At 38.5% G+C, this 19,715-nt stretch overlaps 1 protein-coding gene across 5 annotated transcripts in view; it reads right to left on the reverse strand.

Annotated features, from left to right (window-relative positions):
* The window catches only part of ESR1 (estrogen receptor 1), a 157,634-nt gene that overhangs the window by 86,920 nt on the left and 50,999 nt on the right, over nucleotides 1-19,715 (reverse strand). For 4 of the 5 annotated variants that reach the window (XM_083857305.1, XM_083857306.1, XM_083857307.1 and 1 more), the window contains one exon: nucleotides 17,905-18,409. The exons of the other annotated variant lie outside the window; for it this stretch is intronic. In XM_083857305.1, the coding sequence (XP_083713431.1) occupies nucleotides 17,905-18,409 (505 nt within the window). The remainder of the gene's footprint in view (nucleotides 1-17,904; nucleotides 18,410-19,715) is intronic. 5 annotated transcript variants of the gene reach the window in all.

A 19,715-nucleotide genomic window follows, 5' to 3' on the forward strand; every position in this document is an offset into this window, starting at 1 on the left:
AAAAAGCATTTGGACAATGCTCCCAGGCACATGGTGTAACTCTTGGGGCTGTCCTGTGCAGGGCCAGGAGTTCAATGATCCTTGTGGGCCCCTTCCAATACAGGATACTCTATTATTCTATGATTCTACTGGTACATGTACAAATGAATATGCCTCCCAGACATTTTAATATGACTTGAAAGTTATATGCTTGAAAGTGTAACAAGGGTGACTGATGGGAAAAAAGCCCATGGGCAAGTGTAACTAATCAAAGGACAGGTGAAAAAAGCCTGACAGAAGGCAAACAGCCAGTCTGAAAGTACATCATACTGTCCAGTCACTGCATGCAAGGACTGCATTTCACCTGCAGGGATAAGCTGCAAAAATGGTCAGTAATTAAGGGCTGTCAGGTCAACAGAATGTGTGTGCTCTGTAGCATATATATATATATATATATATATATATATATATATATATACACACACAGTTCTCTTCCTCTGTTAATAAAAATTACTAACAAATTATGTCAAGTTTCAGCCTTGGATAGCTGGACCCTAGTAGGGGAAATCCAGACCTTACAGAAGCATGCTTCAGTTTGTCCTTTCAGTCAAAATGGAGGCAAGATTGATGCACAGAAATAAGATACTTCACAAAATCACAGTAGTTTGTGAGGGAAGGTTGATCTAGCTGAGGTATTTGACTTATACTTGTCCTCTGTAAATTGTTGAATTCAACTTTGCATGGCAAGTCATTCTGTGAATAATAATGAACAGAAAACCATGGGATAAACATACTAGAGTTTAACACAGCAGTGGAGTCTTTCAATACCATGTACTCTAATTCTTAGATATGTCTTAGCTTTTTAAGGTCAGACCCTGTTAATACACAGTGACATAAAATATAATTATTCATTACGTATGTCATAGAGTTTCTCCAGAAACTGAAAACTGCATATGCTAGAAATATCATAGAGTCACAGAATTTGGGTGGGAAGGGACCTTAAAGATCATCTATTTCCAACCCTCTATCCATGGACAGGGACACCTTCCACTATCCAGGCTACTCAAAATCCTTTCCAGCCTGGTCCTGAACTCCTCCAGTGATGAGGAGTTCAGAACCATGTAAGAAATAATAAGAAACAGAACCTGAACAGATTGTTATATCAAGGCCACAATTTGAGACACCCCCAGCAAACTGATTTTCAACATTATTTGATTTCTCATATTCTATTCTACAGCTCCTCTTTCAAACAGGGACAGCCATAAACATTCAGCATCTCTCTAAGTAACTCTTACTTACAATAACAGACGTGACCTCTGAAAATTTAGTGTTAAAGGCTACAAAGGCTGTAATTTTTCTTTATGTCCAAAGCATATAAACTGTAAACTGCTGCCAGACACACAGTCTAGCTCTCCTTTCATTTCTGAACATGGATGTTGTGGCCCAGAGTAGAAAATTAATGTTGTTCAACGTATAGTCACAAGTGGCATTTCTTATTCCTCATAGCAACACAGAATAAGCTGAAGTTTCTTCACAGGTGCCTCAATGTAACACCCCATTAATCTTCTCACTTTTTATTGTTGATAGACAGTAATTGCTCCCTGCCCTTTCAGTTACAAAAGAAGGAAAAAGTTTATTAGACAAATTAATGCAGAATTAAATGTACAGTATTATGAACACAACAGCCACATTTCCATCATGAAGTTTAAAAATATATTACCCATTCACATGGGAGACACCTAATACCAGTCCACCAGACACCAGGGACTCTTGCTGAATATTTATTTTCCAGATATGCATGCCTCTTATAAATGAAGAGGAAAATAATCCGCCCAGGGTTGAACTTCTGTTTGTTGCATAATACTCTTTAATGGCTAACTATTGCATAAAAGCCATTTACCCATTTCTAGTCAAAAGATTCTTTGTTGCATACAGCTGAATGTTGGACATGAATGTTGCACTATGCTTAGCACAGCAACCCTATTAACCCACCATGGTCCAGGCCAAGCCTGGACAGGAAAGCAGCAGCTCAGTGGAGCTGAAGCTGGCGGCTGATGGCAGTGCATTCCTCCTCAAATCTGTTCTGGGAAGGCTGGCAGGATCCTAACCCAGCCTCAGAGCCTCTCATGGCGTTAGACCTGCAAGAGCCAGCAGCTCTGACAATTTTCACCAAAAAACACCTAAAATATTTTGCATTTCCTCACATCTCAAGACTCTGTTTCAGACGTTAGTCTTCCAGAAAATGACCTGAATGAACAGCAAGTTAGGAACACCAGGCTCTGATCTAAGCTTACTGTGGTATAAATAGGACCAAAATTAATGCTTGATTTTGAAATAATCCATGTATTCAAAAATTCATCTGCATATGGTGAAGTGCCGGGTCCTGCACTTGGGTCACAATAATCCCATGCACCAATACAGACTTGGGGCAGAAGAGCTGCTCAGTGGACAGAGACTTGGGGGTGCTGGTTAACAGCTGCTGAACATGAGCCAGCTGTACCAAGAAGGCCAATGGCATCCCAGCCTGGATCAGCAAAAGTGTGGCCAGCAGGAACAGGGCAATGATCATCCTCTGTACTCAGAACTGGTGAGGCTACACCTCTAATCCTCTGTCCAGTTATGGGCCTCTCTCTTCAAAAAGGAGTGTGCTGGAGCAACTCCAAGAAAGAGCATAAGTCTCATGAGGAGCAACTGAGGGAAATGGGCTTATTTATTCTGAGAAGACTCTCTACACCTGCCTGAAGAAGGTTGAAGTGAAGCAGAGGTCAATCTCTTCTGCCCTGTCTCAAGTGAAAGGACAAAAGGAAGTGACCTTAATTTATGTCAGCAGAGGTTCCAAAAAGATTTAAAAAAAAAGAAAAAAATCACTGAAAAAGTGGTTAGGCATTGGAATAAGTTGCCCAAAGAGGTGGTGGAGTCACTGTCACCAGTGTTCAAGAGGCATCTGGATGTGCACTTGGGGGATATAGTGTTGGGATGACTATGGTGGTGCTGGTTGGACTAGATGATCTTGAAGGTCTCTTCCAGCCTTGATTCTGTGCTATCAAAAGTGCTCTATAAGACAAACAGATTGTTGCAATTATTGCCCATAAGCCTCTGTTCTTGATTTACTTCTGGTTTGGTTTTAATTTAGTTCTAATTAATGGAAATGTTTTGAAGCATCAGTAAGTTCTAAAATTGTACTGTCTTTCTTCATTAGTTCCATCTAGTACCATAGTCACTTAATTTCATGTACATATTTATGTGAATTTACAGATCACAAAATTAAATAATTCTAAATAATTCTATTATTTAGTCTATTGCTAAGTCCAGAATCCAAAACCAGCTTCAATCAAGTCATGTTGAAAAGTATAACACATAAAATGGAAAGATAAGCCAACAGTGCAGAGATTCTGAATGAATATGTCTTAACAGTTTCTTCATTCTCTGGCCTCAGCACTGCTCCACAAACCCCAGTGGAACTGCCATATGAGACTTATTCTTGATTCCTGTTTGCACTTACTGATAACCCTGGTAACCTTGCTGGAGAACCCTTTGCATTCCTACCCAAGAGCTCAGCTCCCTTCCAGCTGCACTCTCTGGATCACACATCCCGCAAGAACTGAATGGTGGTGCAAGTGTACACACAGCAGCAGGCTTGGAAAGGCAAGTACATATAAGTCTGCATCAGGGGTAAAGAGAAGGCTTGCTGCTGCACATGCTAGTGAGTCAGAAGAGACACAAATGCACAGGTAAAGAGAGAGGAATGGTATTCCTTACTGATAAGGGGCAGGTCTGCAAATGCACAAAATTCCACCAAAAACAACAGGCATCAACTTTTAGCTGAGATTTTAATGTATGAATAGGTACCTACAAGTAGCTTTTGATTTTTTAAGTTTGATTCATAGTCAAATATTAATGACTAAAAATATTCTAAAAATCATTTGGATTCTTTTTTGTTTAAAGAGACAGGAGATATTTTTTGAACCTGTCAGATAGAGTTCACTTTAAGCCTTTGATATATGTGTGCAAATGCAAAGGCAAAAGATCATATTTTCAATTTCAAGAAATCGAACTGGCTCAAACTTTTTTCCTAAGACCTTAAGCAACTGTTATAAGTATTTTATAAAAAGTATAATATAATAGTAAAAAATTTAAAAGTAATAAAGTAAAAAATTAAAAATGGCAATTTCAAATTTAGCAGCAAGATTCCTAATGCAGTACCTGCTTCTTCTTTAAAATTCATCAATTCTTCTCAAAAATGCTCTGTAACTACAAGGTAGCCTTGCTAAATTGATGAATCACAACAGTTCAACCTTTTGTTATGGATGCTCTCATCATCACAAATTCATTTGGTCAAAAATACAGTTGAAATGGGCTTATAGACTATATCCATGCAAAATCATATTGAATAGAAATTACTCCAGTGCAGTGATAATTCCATTCAGTATTAGACTTCAGCAACAGGATGAGGATTAGTATCATCCGAGTATGTGAATCAGTACTGAATTTCAAACCTACCTCAGGACCTTTGATTGCAAGGACAAATTAATTTTCTGCTGCATTTTTTACATCCTGTTCCTTCTATAGAGCTGCTGTGCATATGTCTAATGATAGAAAGAGCACCCCACATCTTCAGAGCATCCAAGGATTAAATATACAAAGAAAATAGCTTGAAAGTGCTGAGAGGGACAAAATCTAAAGAATAAAAGTATTTCTGCCTAACACACTAACACAGACCAAAAACATTAAAAAAAAAAAAATTAAAAAGTAAAAAAAAAAATTAAAAAACACCCCAAAATAAACAAACAAATCCCAAAACCAAACCACACCAAAACAAAAAAGAGACCCATCCCAAACCAACCAACACAATTGGACAGGATGCACCAATCACATCCCAGTTGCAGAAATACCAATTCTAAAACTTTCTGTAGTGATTCTGAAGTAATGATTTATAGTATGCAGTAAATGGAACTTCCATTCCATTCCTTAACTATGCTGGGATTACTGAGGTTTACAATAAAGCTAGTGATTTCAGATTTATTAAGCACTGAAATACTTTACTACATTTCCATTAGATACCTATTTCTTTTTTTTTTCTACTTAGCCTATTTTCATTGGACTAATTTACGTCTGGCATTGCACTTTTCAAGGAGCCTCAGTTCTCACAAAAACAGTTTTTAGTATCTCTCACACTTAGAGAGAGTGTCGCAATGAAAACTCTGGTTTTCAATCTGGGATTCAGGATTGGCTACAGGACAGAAGTCTTGTTCTTATTTTTTAAATTTGTCCTCTGATGTCATCAGAAAAGGTTCAAGTAGTTGGCAGGCATATACCTGAGGAATTTCTGTGGGACAAGGAGAACTTCCCCAAGGAATTGGGTAGCAAATTGACTATAACAAAGAATTCCTCCAGATTTCATCCATTTTAGGCTGCTATATGACACAAACATGGCTCTCATCAGAATTCATGAAATGGTGGTCTTGAGGAACTGTTCTCATTTATTTCTTGCCATGTCTCCCCTGTAATAAACAAGACAAATCATTTTGCTCTTCTCCTGCGGTTTTTAGATCTGGAATAACCTGGAAGGACCATGGAGAAGTGGGGCCAGTCCCTTAGGCAATGCAGATTTCAGGGTGCTTGTCATTTCCAGAAAGATCCACATTTGTTGACAATAAAGTGAATTAGGGAGAGAGGAAACAAGGCATCTACGAGTCAGAAAATGGGTCATACATGAAAACAGCTTGAAGCTATTAATACCTAAAGCTGTCACTTAAAAAATGATAAAAGAGCTGGTGCTATCCATGCAACAACATTTAAAATCTTCTTGAAAAGGGAATGTTCATCCTAAGTAATCATCTTAAATGCTTTTGGAGAAAAAAAAAAGAAAGGGGTGGGTGGGTGAGGGGAGTTTACAGACAGCATTTAATATTTGCTTATATACTGACTTTTGTACAAAATGCATCTCTCTCTGAAGAGTAAGATCTTCAGTGCATTGCTGAAATAAAACCAGCAAAATCCCTCATTTTAAATAAAGAATACAATGGAGTGAAGGTCATATCCAAGAGTTTAAGTCAAAAGACAATGAACTCCTTGATTCTGTCCAGTCATCCCTTATCTACCTATAGAATAAATAAATGCAAGGTAGCTGAACATACAATTCCTTATAAGGACTGCAGTGGAAATACATTGATGGTCTGTTCTTTCTGAGAAATATGCTGGGTATGTATGCTTAGCAAGCTTGTAAACAGCTTTTGTTCCATTTCGGATACTGTATTTAGTAACACCATTGCTAGTTTCCAAACCCACAGTCACTGACTGAGCACCTACTCAATATTTTGTTTCTTTTCACCCTTACTCACATGTAGCCTCATGTCTTCCTTCTTTGTGAAGCCTGTTATGGAAACAGTCCTGACAATTTTTCACATATGATTTTCAGCTCATTATTACAGATGGGCACTTTACAGACACCAGTAAATGCTCACAGGGGTTGTGTATGGTAAAACAGCAGTGTCTTCATTTCACCTTAGGACATTAGGCAGAGAGGGAAAGATCTATGCACACAAATTTAGTTATTAAAATCATATTTCAGCTTTAGGAAGGCTGCTGTTCTGATCTCACTCATAACTTTGTTTTCTCTATGCATATGACAAATACCAAGGTTTTAAGGAATTAAAGGAATTAAAATAATCAAAATCCAATCATTCTTTTTGAGTGGCAGTTGTTTCAGGAGTGATGGAAGCTCATGTGTACAGCACCAACATCAGCCACATTGGGCCTTTGATCAACAGCTGGGCTAATCCATTACCTTCTGGCTGTATCTGTAACAAACAGCAACAAAATACAAGAGCTGCACGTATCTGTAGGGAGGAAGATTGTTCTACATGGGCCATGAGCTCCATACTCCCTGTTTCTCCCTGAGAGTCTTTCTATTTCTCCATGCTTTGCTAACACACACTTGCCCTGTTTCAGTCGTATTTACAGCCCATTCCCAGTCCAAGTCACATGGCCTGAGAATGTTTAAATGCCACTATTTGTATTGACTTCATCTGGAGTTTTTTCTTCAGCTTTTCCAGTTCTGGAGGTTGTCCTTCATCTTACTGTTGCAGTTCACCTCAAACTCTTCCAGAAACTTACACATCATCTATTTTCTATGACTAACTAGAGCATTCCCACCTCCTCCATGTTCTGTCTCACAGCTCACTACAGCCTGCTACAGCACCTCACCAGAGATTCAAAGTTTCTACCTCACCAGACTCATCAGATTTCTGCACGGCCCCCATCCTGTTCTTCATTGAGACCACTTTTATTATCTCCTCAGCCCATCTTCCCATACTGCAAGCTCAGTTTTTTACTGGATTTTGCTGATGTGACTTTTGCCAAACACAGAAGAAAGGCACTATTATCACAAGAAAGACCAATTTTCTCAGTCCCAGCGAAGTGCAATATGGGCTGCTATAAGGTGGATTGGAAAATGACTGCTAGTCTCAACAGACTTTTATCAGAAGTTGAAATTTGGCAAGCTTGCAGTAGTATTCACAGGCAGTCAATACTAAGGTGAATATTTCACTAAGAATAGATGAAGGGAGAAACTGCACCTCTAGCGAGTTAATGACAGATATCAAAATGGGGGATGGGGAACATGCAGAGTGGTGGATTTGCTGCAGAGCAAAGCTCCCAATAAGGTGGACCTCAACAGCTGAAGAAATGGCCCAGCAGGAATCTCATGAATTTCAGCACTGGAAAATGCAGAGCAACACACCTGGAATAGAATAACCCCCTGCAGAAATACAGCAGGGGCTGGGCTGTGTGAACATCTAAGGGAGGCTGAGAGCAGAGCTGGCTCCCCTGTCCTTGGCAGTTGCAAAACTGCTTCCAGTTTGGGGCTTCCAAGCTGAAGCCAGCCTTTGACAAACTGGAGCAAGTCCAGGGACAGCCACTAAGATGAGGAAGGGGCTGGAACAAATGGCATATGAGGAGACCCTGAGGGAACTGGATCTGTTTGGTTTTCCAAAGAGAAGGCTAAGGCAGGATTTATTGCTGTCTTCAACACTATAATGGGAACTTGGAAGGAAACAGAGCCAGACTCTTCTTAGAGCACATCATGAAAGGATGAGAGACATCCAACACATCTTTGGGTGACAAATATCCTAATGATATATTGGGATAAACTTTTTCACAGTGGGACTGGTTCAGCACTGTAACAAGATGCCCTGGGTGGATGTAGAGCCTCCATTCCTGGGTATCTATAAGGGCCTGAGAAACCTCACCTAGCTTTGAAGTGAGTCTTGCTTTGAGCAAGATATTGACCAGAAAATTTTGAAACTAACTCGCCCATTCAAACTTACGCTACTCTGTGATTCTCATCTCTCAGTAAACTGCCTCTGCTCACAGTCATATTTGCAGAGAAAATCCTTTTGAAATGTCATGCAGCTGTGCAATGAAGCAACTTCACACATTTTGTCAGAGAAGGATGCTCTTGCAATCGGGTAAATATGCAATCACTGAAAAAGGATGGAGCATGTATGATAGATAAAATTTCATATAATTTAGCTATTAAATGCAAGCAAATTCCCACTGTGAATTGTGAGGGGGTTCAAGAATTTGTAGCTTAATTTTGAGCAAAATTTCTGGGGAAAACTTAAAGAAAAATAACCCTGATCTGACAGCATTCCCCCACTACCAATTTTCAGGTGTATGTATACCTATAATACAATGGTGTCTAGGATGTTCAGTGAAAAGGTTACAGGGGTTTTTGCATGAGTATAGCAAAATTTTCTTTTCTATTCATGATACTTAGAAATTTGAGCCAATTTTGTCAAAATACATTTTTAAAAATTACCTGAGACGGTCATCTAACATGGAAAATGTAAGTCAAAGGTAAACAATATAAGTAAGCAAAAAAGATAGGGACCTAGTCAGACTTAACAATAAACAGTGTTACTAGAACTGCCAGTAAATAAAGTTGAGTTTTATTCCAGGATGTTTAAAAATTTCTCTGTAAAATCAGATTTAGTTCCACTTAATTTGACTTCTTTTTTTATGGTTTGAATCAAAGACAAAATAGTCGCAACTTATTAAAGTGCAATCTGTTTTAAAAATATTTGACTCCTTAAAATGGGATACATCTGGCAGATATACTTACATCTTAACTGGTTCTGATATTGTTACCACTAAACATTCAGCTACATTATTTTATATAGGTTTCTATCTCACTCCCGTTCTCCATGAACATGATTAGAATACTCTCACCACTTCCAGGGTTTGCATGCTTTATCCTTAATTGATATTCCTGTAGATTGAAACTAGGATTATATTTCTCATAGCATGGCAAGAATAAACTAACATACTTTTCAACCCATAAATTCTAAATAATAAAAACCACGAAAAGGTATTGCAAGGTAATAAATCTGCTATGGTGGCTCATGTGCTGGCAACATACATATTTTCTTTGCTTGTGGTTATCGATATGTCTGAAGGAGAAGTATCATTTTATTGCAGGATGGAAGTAATCAGACAAAGCTGTTCTTTGACATATTAGCTCCTCAAAGGTAACTAGATTTGCCGTGCATTCTCAGACAGAGTGTTCTTTGCCACAGCTACAGTTTACTGAAGATGAGAGTTCTGTGATGCATAATTTGAAACAGGGATCTCACTGTCAAGTCCAAGTTGTAACTAATAATGAAAGCGGGGAACACTTATTTGAATTAATTTTTTTAGACACCGACGGATACAAGTTATTCAGTAATAATTCGATACTGCTTAATCAAGATAATGCAGCAAACTAAATGGTTTAGGAACATTTACTGGGTTTATAAACTGAAAATAGAGAGGACAGGGTATTATGTGACATTTTCTTTTTGCCAAAGATCAGATTTTACAGTACTTGTATTTGAAAGTGAAATTAAATTACAATTTTTTAGATTTTGCACCTTCCAAACTTCCATCTGTTTACAGATCAACCTGAAGAAGGAAAAAGAGTAAGTTTCTAAGCACCAGAATATGTCAACAAAGAGCTGAAAAGCATGAAGCTCTGCCTGGGGATGGATGTGGAGCCAACCAAGAACTCCAGGTCAGGAATAAAGGTAGGGCAGGACAGATGACATTACAGTGGAAGTCTGCTACAGGCCACCTTATCAAGAAGGTCCAGAGAAGGACCATAGGGATGATCAGAGGAACAGAACACCCCTCCTATGAAGAGAGGCTGAGAGAGCTCAGGATGTTCAGTCTGGAGAAGAGACCTTGTAGCAACATTGCAGTACCTAAAGGAGGCCTACAAGAAAACCAGAGAGAAACTTTTTTACAAGGGCATGTAGTGACAGGAAAAGGGGGGATGACCTTAAGCTGAAAGAGAGTCTGTTTAGACTGGATATTAGGAAAAAATTCTTTACTATGAGAGTAATGAGGCACTGGAACATGTTGGCCAGAGAGGTTGTGAATGCCTCATCCCTGGATGTGGTCAAGGCAAAGTTGGATTGAGCTCTGAGAAACGTGGCCTAGTAAAAGGTGTCCCTGGCCATGCCAGGTGTCCAGTCTTCCTTTTAAAACTTTCCTTTCAACTTCCATGATTCTATGATCTTTCATGGATTTTTTTTGAATGAATTGATGTTATCTCACATGCCTGAATTACATTTAAAAGAAAAAAGGAAATAAAAGTAGAAGGGAAATAGAAAGAAAGCAGTAGGTATTTCATATTGCAATTTTAGCAGAACTTTATGCAAAAACCACAGTGAAGGCTATTTGGAAAGCTATTACGAGTTTCTCAGCCTCATTATTTAAGATTTGGGGCCTAAATCTTATGCCACATTTTCTACTACAGCTGCTGCTGTCTATACAGCATCTTCCTAATGATTTTATTTATCATGAGCTGAGCCTTTTCCTGTCTTGCAGTAAATTTCCAGCTTTGATGTCCCCCTTGTAGTATCCTAGAAAGTTTTATATAGCCATCTTTTAGCAGCACAAATCAGTACTGAAGTAGGCTGCAGTGATCAAAACACTGTCTCTGCAAGATAGCAAGTACTAAAAGGGAGTGAAAAGACAGGAAGTAGCAATGAGATTTGCACTGGGCATTTGCACTGCAGGTTGCTGAGGAACTGGAAAAAATCTTCAGTGAAAGAATACAGCTTTTCCCTACATAATCAGTTAAAAGTAGTTTCCTTAATTAGATATTAAGGAAATACTGCTTATTCACACAGCTGACAAATGCAAGGTGAAAGGCACAGACATTAAATGCAGCCTGCTGCTACCTTGATGCTCACTGGTCTGTCATCCTCAGAGGGAGAGGATGTTCTCCTCTGGAGCATTCAATATTTGCCTTGCACTGACTCTGCTGCCTGGCTCCTGGGGAGGTCAGCTCTGGCTGACAGCACTGTGGGACAGCAGCACGTGGAACCAGACTCCACCCATGTGGTCTAATATGAACTGAGGGGAACTGCACCCTCGAAAAGTTTTAGACAACCCATTGGATGTGGGGTGGTTGCATGCACAGCTGTTCACTCTTAGTCAGCAATTGCTTTCTTAAGTCCTCTTATGCTTCTTCCAACTTCCAGCATTTACTGCTATTTTTCACTTTTACCAATTTCTCTGTGCAGTGAGCCATCTTTTCTTATTTCTTATTTATATAGGTGCTGGCTGTTGTGTCATTAGTTAAGACTGCAATGGGTGGAAGGCCATGGCAATTGGTATGTACATGTATCAAATAGGATTTACATTTAGGACAGTCATATTAAAGCTCTCTGTTTTCTGAGGACCATATTCCCTTTTTCTAGTAAAGAGTTAAAATAGAACACCTAGATCATTCCTGAATCCAATGCTGTTATCAATATCTTATCAAGGAAAAATGTTATCCCACAGATTTATGATCTTCTTGTCTCTAACAGGTATCACTCATGCATTCATAGTCTTGCACAAGAATATCTGAGATGAAGTAAGAAGCCTCCCAGCAACTGGAATCTGAGCTTGGCAGAAAAGCAGAAATGCCTTGCCTTGCCCAGTGTCCCATTGATCAGGGTTCCTAATGAGCTGAGGTAAATTATAACCTTTTGCAAGTCACTGGAAAGGCCACTCAGCCTCAGATATGACTTCTCCCTGTACAGCAAATTTTAAGAAGAGTCTCTGCAACGAATGCAATGAAAACAACATTTCAAATGAGAATGTCGAAGGACAGCATCTCTGCTCTAATCTCTGTTCTGATGCCTGAATAGATAATAGAAAACTCCCTGCAGACTGACCAGGGAGCTCACGATTCGTTTCAGTGTTTCATTGTCAACAATATCAAATTACAAAAATTTCCAAAATCTCAATCTGTTAGGAAATGTGGATGCACTTCAATTTCAGGAGTCTTCTCTTGTGGTTTTTTGGAGCAATGCCTTAGATCTGGTCAGCCTATCTTGTTGGTTTTATAAAAAATGCTGGCATCTGATGTTCATTTGGCAATTGCTGAAGGAACTGATGCCAGCAACTAATGCTTTCCGTATCAGAGCAGATATGGCCAGCAGTGTTTGTTGTTTCAATAGCCTCAGAGCAAGAGTGATCAAGGCCAGTGACACAGAGTCAATTCCCTGTTGCACTCTCAAGGGACAAAATTCAGTGTCTATGTAAAGGAATATTACAGAGCATGACTGTTTTGGTTCTTTACAGGAGATGTATGGGTGGGATTAATTTCACATGACTTTGGCTATCACTAGGTACCCATCTTCATCCAGTAGCTATGTGGAATAGAATGTAGCCATCTTATATAATACAGGAAGACAAACTTGCCCTTTTTGAGCCTAATGCACTTAGCCTACTTTGATCGGGTACCCTAGAAAGAGACAATGTGTGTTCCCAGTGTCTCTGTCTCAGAGTAAGAAGGGGTTCCTTGTGCAGGTTTGATGCTGTTGTCAATGCCATCTGAGGTGTTCCAGTTGGTGACCCTCACTGACATACAACTCCTACTCCCAAAAGTATAGTTACCCAGCAGGTCCTGTATCTGCTAGATCCATCTGACCTTCCTAGATCCATGTGACCTTCTGGCCTCTCAAATGGCAGCAGACGCCTAAGGAACGGAAAAATGAATACAGACCTAGGTGTGTCTACACTGGATCAGAGGAACCCCATTCACATGGTCTGTCTGAACAACCATGGGTTTAGACATAGATTTCAAGTCCTGTTGGGAAAGACTTGGTATATGGAGCACTTCCTACATCTGTGGTTTATGCAAAAAAATATAACTGCTGCAGAAATGAAGGAAGTTTTCTTCAATGAGAAGAGAGAGCAAGTGAGATCCACCTTCCTGCCTTGGCAGAAAGGAGGGTAATAAGAAAGCATAGTAGCTCTTTCACCTCTTTCCACCACTGTCTACCCTTATTCAGGGGCACAAGCAGGCACAGAACACATGTGCTCCTCAACAATGTGGATTGGTGATTTTATGGTGCAAGTACCCTTGCAGCAGGATCCACTTCAGCACATGCTCCAAGAACGGCTGCAGAAGCACCAAAGTTGGTTTGTGCAAGTCCCTCATAATTGCCATGTGTGAGCATCTCAGAACTCTTAATGGGCTTATCTTTACAGTATTTCCATGAGATAAGAAACTATCCATGGAAACTCCATGTTTTCCTGTCTCTTTTATTACAGTCATATATTGCTGCAAAATTGTCAGAGATATCAGCACAAGGCCTGAAAACACAAACACTCCAAGTGTTCAAGAAATTGCCTGAACACTTGAACTGTTCAGTAGAGGACCTCTGAGCAGATTGATGTTTTAGAGAAAAATAAACAAAAAAGCAAAGCAAAACACTATATTACATCATACTCCCTGTTAGGAAATACTTCATGCTACATTTAAAAAAAAAAAGACAAGAAAAATCATCTTTAAACTTTGTATTCATTTTAACACTTTTAATTTTAAAATTTGGAAAAAATCTCCTTTGTTTAGAATTCAACATGAACAGCTAGAAAAAGTCATCATGAGTCAGACAAGGTTAACAAGGTTTATGCATTTGGTTACGTAACTATTTTTTTGGACAGCTGTATTTTTGAATTACAACAGAAGAGGGATCAATCTACATTTGTAACCTTTCTCAGTTTTAGCAAGCATTAAAATTAAAGCTCTGATCATATTGATTAGAACAGTAGACTCAATTGCAGTATGATAATTGTGGCTAATGCTAAACAAATACTTTATTACATTAATCCAAACATAGGGGCTGAAGTATTAGAAGATACAAACTAGTCACCAGAAGTGAGGGAGAAATTCATCTGTTATTCTGTTTATGCTCTGATTTGCCCAGCCTCTGTCCCTCTCTACAGACTGACAGACAGCTTTCTCATCAGGGAGCTGGAAGGTTGTCTTTTTTATCTTTTTTTTGGCCTTATTTGGAACCAGCACCAAAGACGGGCTACAAAGGGCTTGAAGTATATGCATGATTTTACTTCAGATTTGAGGAGTGCAGACTCAGTGGGATGACACAAAAATATCATACACTGGCAGAGCAAAAAGGATGTTCTGCTGTTGCTTGTAGGAATCTAATTTATCTACTGAGATAAATTAGCTACTGAAAGCCCTGATTTTTCCTGGAGTGGATCAAAACTTGCTGAAAAGTGAGAGGAAATAAGCAGAAATTACCTGAACTCAAATTCAATAGTTAAGAACAAAATAAATATTTCCCTTAATCTATTGTAATAGTCATGAGTACAAGACTTCCTGTAATAATTACCAAACACTAGTCAGCATTTAATAATAAAAAAATGCATTACTAAAAGTAATCAATAAAATTTAAAAAAAGAGATTTGACATTGTCAGATAAGAAAAAGGTATTTTAGTTTTGCTACCTATAAAAACAGCCAGCAGATCAGACATAAAAAGAGGTCTAGGTATAGACAGCAGAATTTGAGTTACTTAAGCTCTTTCCTTCCCGCTTCTCAAGTTCTGATGCCTCATGATTTAGAGATTTCAGAAGGGACATTAATATATTTATTGCATTCTTTAAAAATCATTCTTTTCATGTATCATTATGTTCTTCAGCTGGATATAGAAGCTTACCATTATCTCACAACAAGAGACTAACTCTTTTGGAAAAAGAGTCAGTATTTGAAAGACAAAATATAACTTCAGATTTAGCAGACATATAGTTATAAATCTATTAATACATATCTGTCTATAGGCAGTATGATTTTTAAAACATAGTAACAAAATCAAAACACATTAAAAGTTTTCCTTATCATGCACAATGATTTTTAGTTTTTTAGTTTTTTTAGTTTTGTGACTGAAGACTTTTAACATTTTGTCCAAGTAGCAAATGGAATATAATCTCAGCTCCAACTTATAGTTTATTTACTGTCCTAGATACTTGTATCACTGAATGCTGCACTTGCATGTCAAATTCAGAGTAGAAGAGGGTGATACAGCGCAAATATTTCTGCCCTAAAAGCCAAACAGGACAATTCAGTTACACAGAAAGGTAAATGAGAATTGCAGGAGTCTTACTGGGTCTTAGGTTACATAATTTTTATAGAAGCAGGCAGCTATATCAGAAATTAATCATAATTTATTATAATTTTTTTTAGGGTTTCTGTTTTAAGATTTTTGCCTTTACCACTCCTGCTGGTAAGTTGTTCCAGAAACTCAGTATTTTGGTAGTTAGACATCTTTCAATCTCCAGCATCAATTTATTCATTTCCAGATTACGCTGCTCTATGCTCTCATTTCTCCCATAACCCAACTGAAAACAATGAGACTAGCCAAATAAATAAAACAAATTGGAAGTTTTTTAAAGAACTTATTCTTAAACCCAATGGCTAGACATTTAAATAGTTCCCAGGCAGTGAACACTTATTCAAATTATTTTTGACAGACTACTGGTAATTGGGCTCATGCCAAAAGACAAGAAGAAAGACCTAATGTTTAATGTTGTGAGGGTCAAAACTTTGTGAATAAGACAAAAGCAAAAAGCAAAAAAAGCAAAGTTTTTATCAATTTAATTCTAACAGTACCATGCCTGTTAACAAAAGATAATCATAGCAAGCACTTTGAAACACATTTCTTATTACCACATAAGATGCGTTCCACAGAGTTATGGCTGGAAGGGGCCATTAAATCATTTGTATAACACTGTATGCAGATAAACCTTCTGGCATATCCAAGATCATAAATTCACCTAATTACTGCTGCATTAAGCCTCAGCAATTTCAAATGGCTAATACACATCTCTGAGGGTGACACACAACCTTGATCAGAAATGTCAGGAAAAGGGGAATACAGCACTGGTCTTATACGCTTGCTCGAGTAAACTGAAAAAGTACCTTAACTTTATTTTGAAGGCTCTCTCCTCAATTCACTGCTTAAAGATTAAAGGAACACATTTCCATAGCAACTTCTATGTCCAGGTGGTTCTTAGGTTTGACTCCTCCTGCAGTACAATACCTGACTACAGAACATTTTCTGCCTGTGTATTTCAACTTCAGAAACTCAGTACTCCACTGTTTACATACACGAGGTTGCCTACACACTTTTCACCACAGGTTTGCATGGGACACTCATGTAAAAAGTCATTTAATCGAGCACAAAGTGCAGTTTAATTTTCAAGTCACTGGTAATCATGTAAGATCACTATGCTCTGACATCTGCTCATTCTTCCAGGGAGTATTGCATTTGGTTGCATTAAAATAAATTTTGTTTGAATCAATTCTGTGTACAGATCACTATATTGGACAATTTAATATAACCATTATCTATCATTTCAGCAGTCTTTATTCCATCTGCTCCCCAAACTGCCTAATCGTTGCAAAAAAAAATGCAACCATTTTGTTTTCTGGGATGAGATTTTACTACCAGATTTTTAGGCTGAGTTAGACTTAAGAACATACATTGCTGTTCATGGTAACATGTTATATTGTGCAAATAAGTCTAGCAGACTCTGCCCTTCAACATGGAAAAAATTACTTGTTTTTATTTTTTTAGGGTTGCTACACTTCTAACAAACTCACCTGTACCTCTTAAATCAACAGAGAATGAGGAGTTCAGAAAACAGAATTACTGCTAACTGTTCACTTCGATTCACTGAAGCCCAGTATAATACGCTGATACAAAACAATGCTATAAACACTGCACAAACGTTAACGGCATGGGCACGTATGACAATTTTTTTTAGAAGACATATTTATATCAATTTCTGCCACTTACTTCAAGAAAAGATGCAGTTTTATTCACAATTGACAGTAAATATTTAAACCACGGTAATTTATTTCCCCCTTTCAACAATACTTTTATCTTTCTATTACAGACCAAAGAGAAAACATGAAGGAGCCTCCTATTGAGGGACAAAAATATTTAAAAACCTCACTGAATGAGCCTCTTTTGAAAAGCAGTAGTTAATATATATCTCCCTCCAATGAAAAATACATGTTAATATGCACACAGCTCTTTGGATAGCTCAGGAAGGTGGTTACTGTCACTGAGTCAACTCTAATACTTTGATTAGGAAGGATATAGTGCTTCTGAACAACTTCCTATGTAAGCCACTTCTCACTCTGCTAAAGACCAAGGAGGAAAATACTCTTACTACCAGCTAAGAGCTGAACAAACAACCATTCACACAGAAAAATGTGTGATGGTGGAAGTCTTTTTAGTAGACTTCAGACAGTATTATAATACATTACGTCACTGAGGTCATTTGCCATTCTTTAATCAATTACGATTTCATGTTTTCCCAGAAAATATTTATTCTCATTATCTGATTGGTTTTTTACACAGGTTTTCAAAATTTACAGCTTACAGTCACAGTGGGCTGTGAATTACAGTATGTTTTATTCCACGCTATTTCTTATGGTCTAGATATCATCGATGATTTAATTAAATTGCATGCTCCTTTACACAAAAAGCAAATATTAGGGAATAACAGATTTCTACATTTTAATTTTCTCAGATCATCTGCTTAAATAAGAAAGAAAAATTTCTGTAGCACTTACCTGTAGAAGGCTGGAGGAGCAGCTTCCCTCATCCCAAAGCTGCCCTGATCATTTTCAAGGTAATAGGGTACCTGCTGGCTGTGGTGATGGATGAAGGGCGAGAGCTGGGGTGCCGTTTGCAAGAACACCACCGGGCTTGGTGGGACACTGTTCAGTGAGTGAAATCCTGCCAGACTGCTGGACCCAAAAGATTCAGAAGTAGGGGCATAACTGAGTGTAGTAGAGCTGTAGACGGGAGCCGTAGTACCAAAATCATAGGTGGCTCCTTCTGGGTAGTTAAAAACTCCTGTCTTGTTGGTCTCCACGTACATGTCGCTGAGCGATCTTTCCAGGGGAATCTTCAGCTGAGGTCTGCTCAGTGTCTCCAGTTCAGTGCCTTGAATCTGGTGCAGCAGGGTAACTCCAGAGGTTTTGGTGTGAAGGGTCATGGTCAGCACTAATGGCAGTGAGCAAGGAACATATCTGCTTTTACTGTCAACAGCGAGATCGGCAGCTGGCAGTCCACCTAAAAAAATATCAGAACCTATTCTGAGGCTCAGCAGAAATCATAATAAAGCAGCACTACACAGGTATTCCTCTAATCTCGGCAAGGAGGAGGATACAAACAAACGCAGAGTGAGCACTGAAAACGCACATTCTCTCTCTCTTCTTCCCTCCCTCTCCCTCTCTCTAACTTTTAGGAACTCCTCATCTGCGCTAATATGCATTACAAGGTGCTGGCTGCGAGCCAGGAGCCCTTGCCTTGTGCCGACATTGGTTTAAACATCACTTCAGAAACAATTAGTTTTGGAGTTATACCAAAGAATTGTCCGTCTTAATGTTACTTCATTCTTACTAATCATTTAATTTTTCACTTCAGGGTACAGTGCTTTGCAGCAACTAACGGGAAAGAACATTTAAATCCAACCAGGAAGACTAGTCCAGTGGTCAGTCAGATTGCTGCCTTTTATTTCCTCAGCAGGCTCCAATCTATCTGTGCTTATCTCTCCTCCTGTTTGATTCATTTTCATGTTTGCTAGAAATATGTAATGTGTACATTGTACTGACCCTGGGCAGGACTGTGCTGTAACCGAGATAGGGCAAAGCAGAATGTGTGTGTGTGTGTGTGTGTGTGTGTGTGTGTGTGTGTGTGTGTGCAAGCACGCGTCTGTGTGTCTGTCTGTGTGTGTTTGTGTGTGAGGGGCAAGCCCCAGTCAATAAAGCCAGCTAACAAAATTAAAGTGTGCATGTACCTATGCAGAAGAGAAGATTTATAATGTACTTTCATCAGCAACAGCAGCTTGCGGTTACTAGAGTACTCTAATAACATTAAAAAGCAAGGATAAGCTTTAGAGTAGCCTAGAAAATTATGCCTGCTTCTTTTTATGCTGTACAATGATGAAATAAACATCATTCACATTTTGCCACAGTTAGGAGATGGTTATTTGATTGCATGATACATAAATTGAATACAGGAAATGTTTTTCCTAGTGTTGTGAACAAAAGCTTAGCAAACTTGAATTTTGAAATCGGACTAGAAAATCAAGTAATCTAAAATTATCAAATGGGATTGGCTTAAAAAAAAACCTGACATGCCTCTGAAAGTTATATTTAGAAAGAAAAAAAAAAGGAAAAGAGAGAACATAATGAAAAGGTGTGGCATGCATGCTTCTTCTTGCAATCTCATTCCATATAATTTTAACTTCGTTCAAACCAGTTCTCCTGAATGAGCTAAATGAAAACCTCCAGAAACTGTTTCAAGCTCTCCAGCTTCATTGCTGTGGTCTGTGGTTCAGTCAATGAAATAGGCTAATGTCAACTCTAAATGCATT

The sequence above is a fragment of the Zosterops lateralis genome (assembly GCF_965231275.1).
Source record: "Zosterops lateralis genome assembly, chromosome: 3".
NCBI classification, from domain to species: domain Eukaryota; kingdom Metazoa; phylum Chordata; class Aves; order Passeriformes; family Zosteropidae; genus Zosterops; species Zosterops lateralis.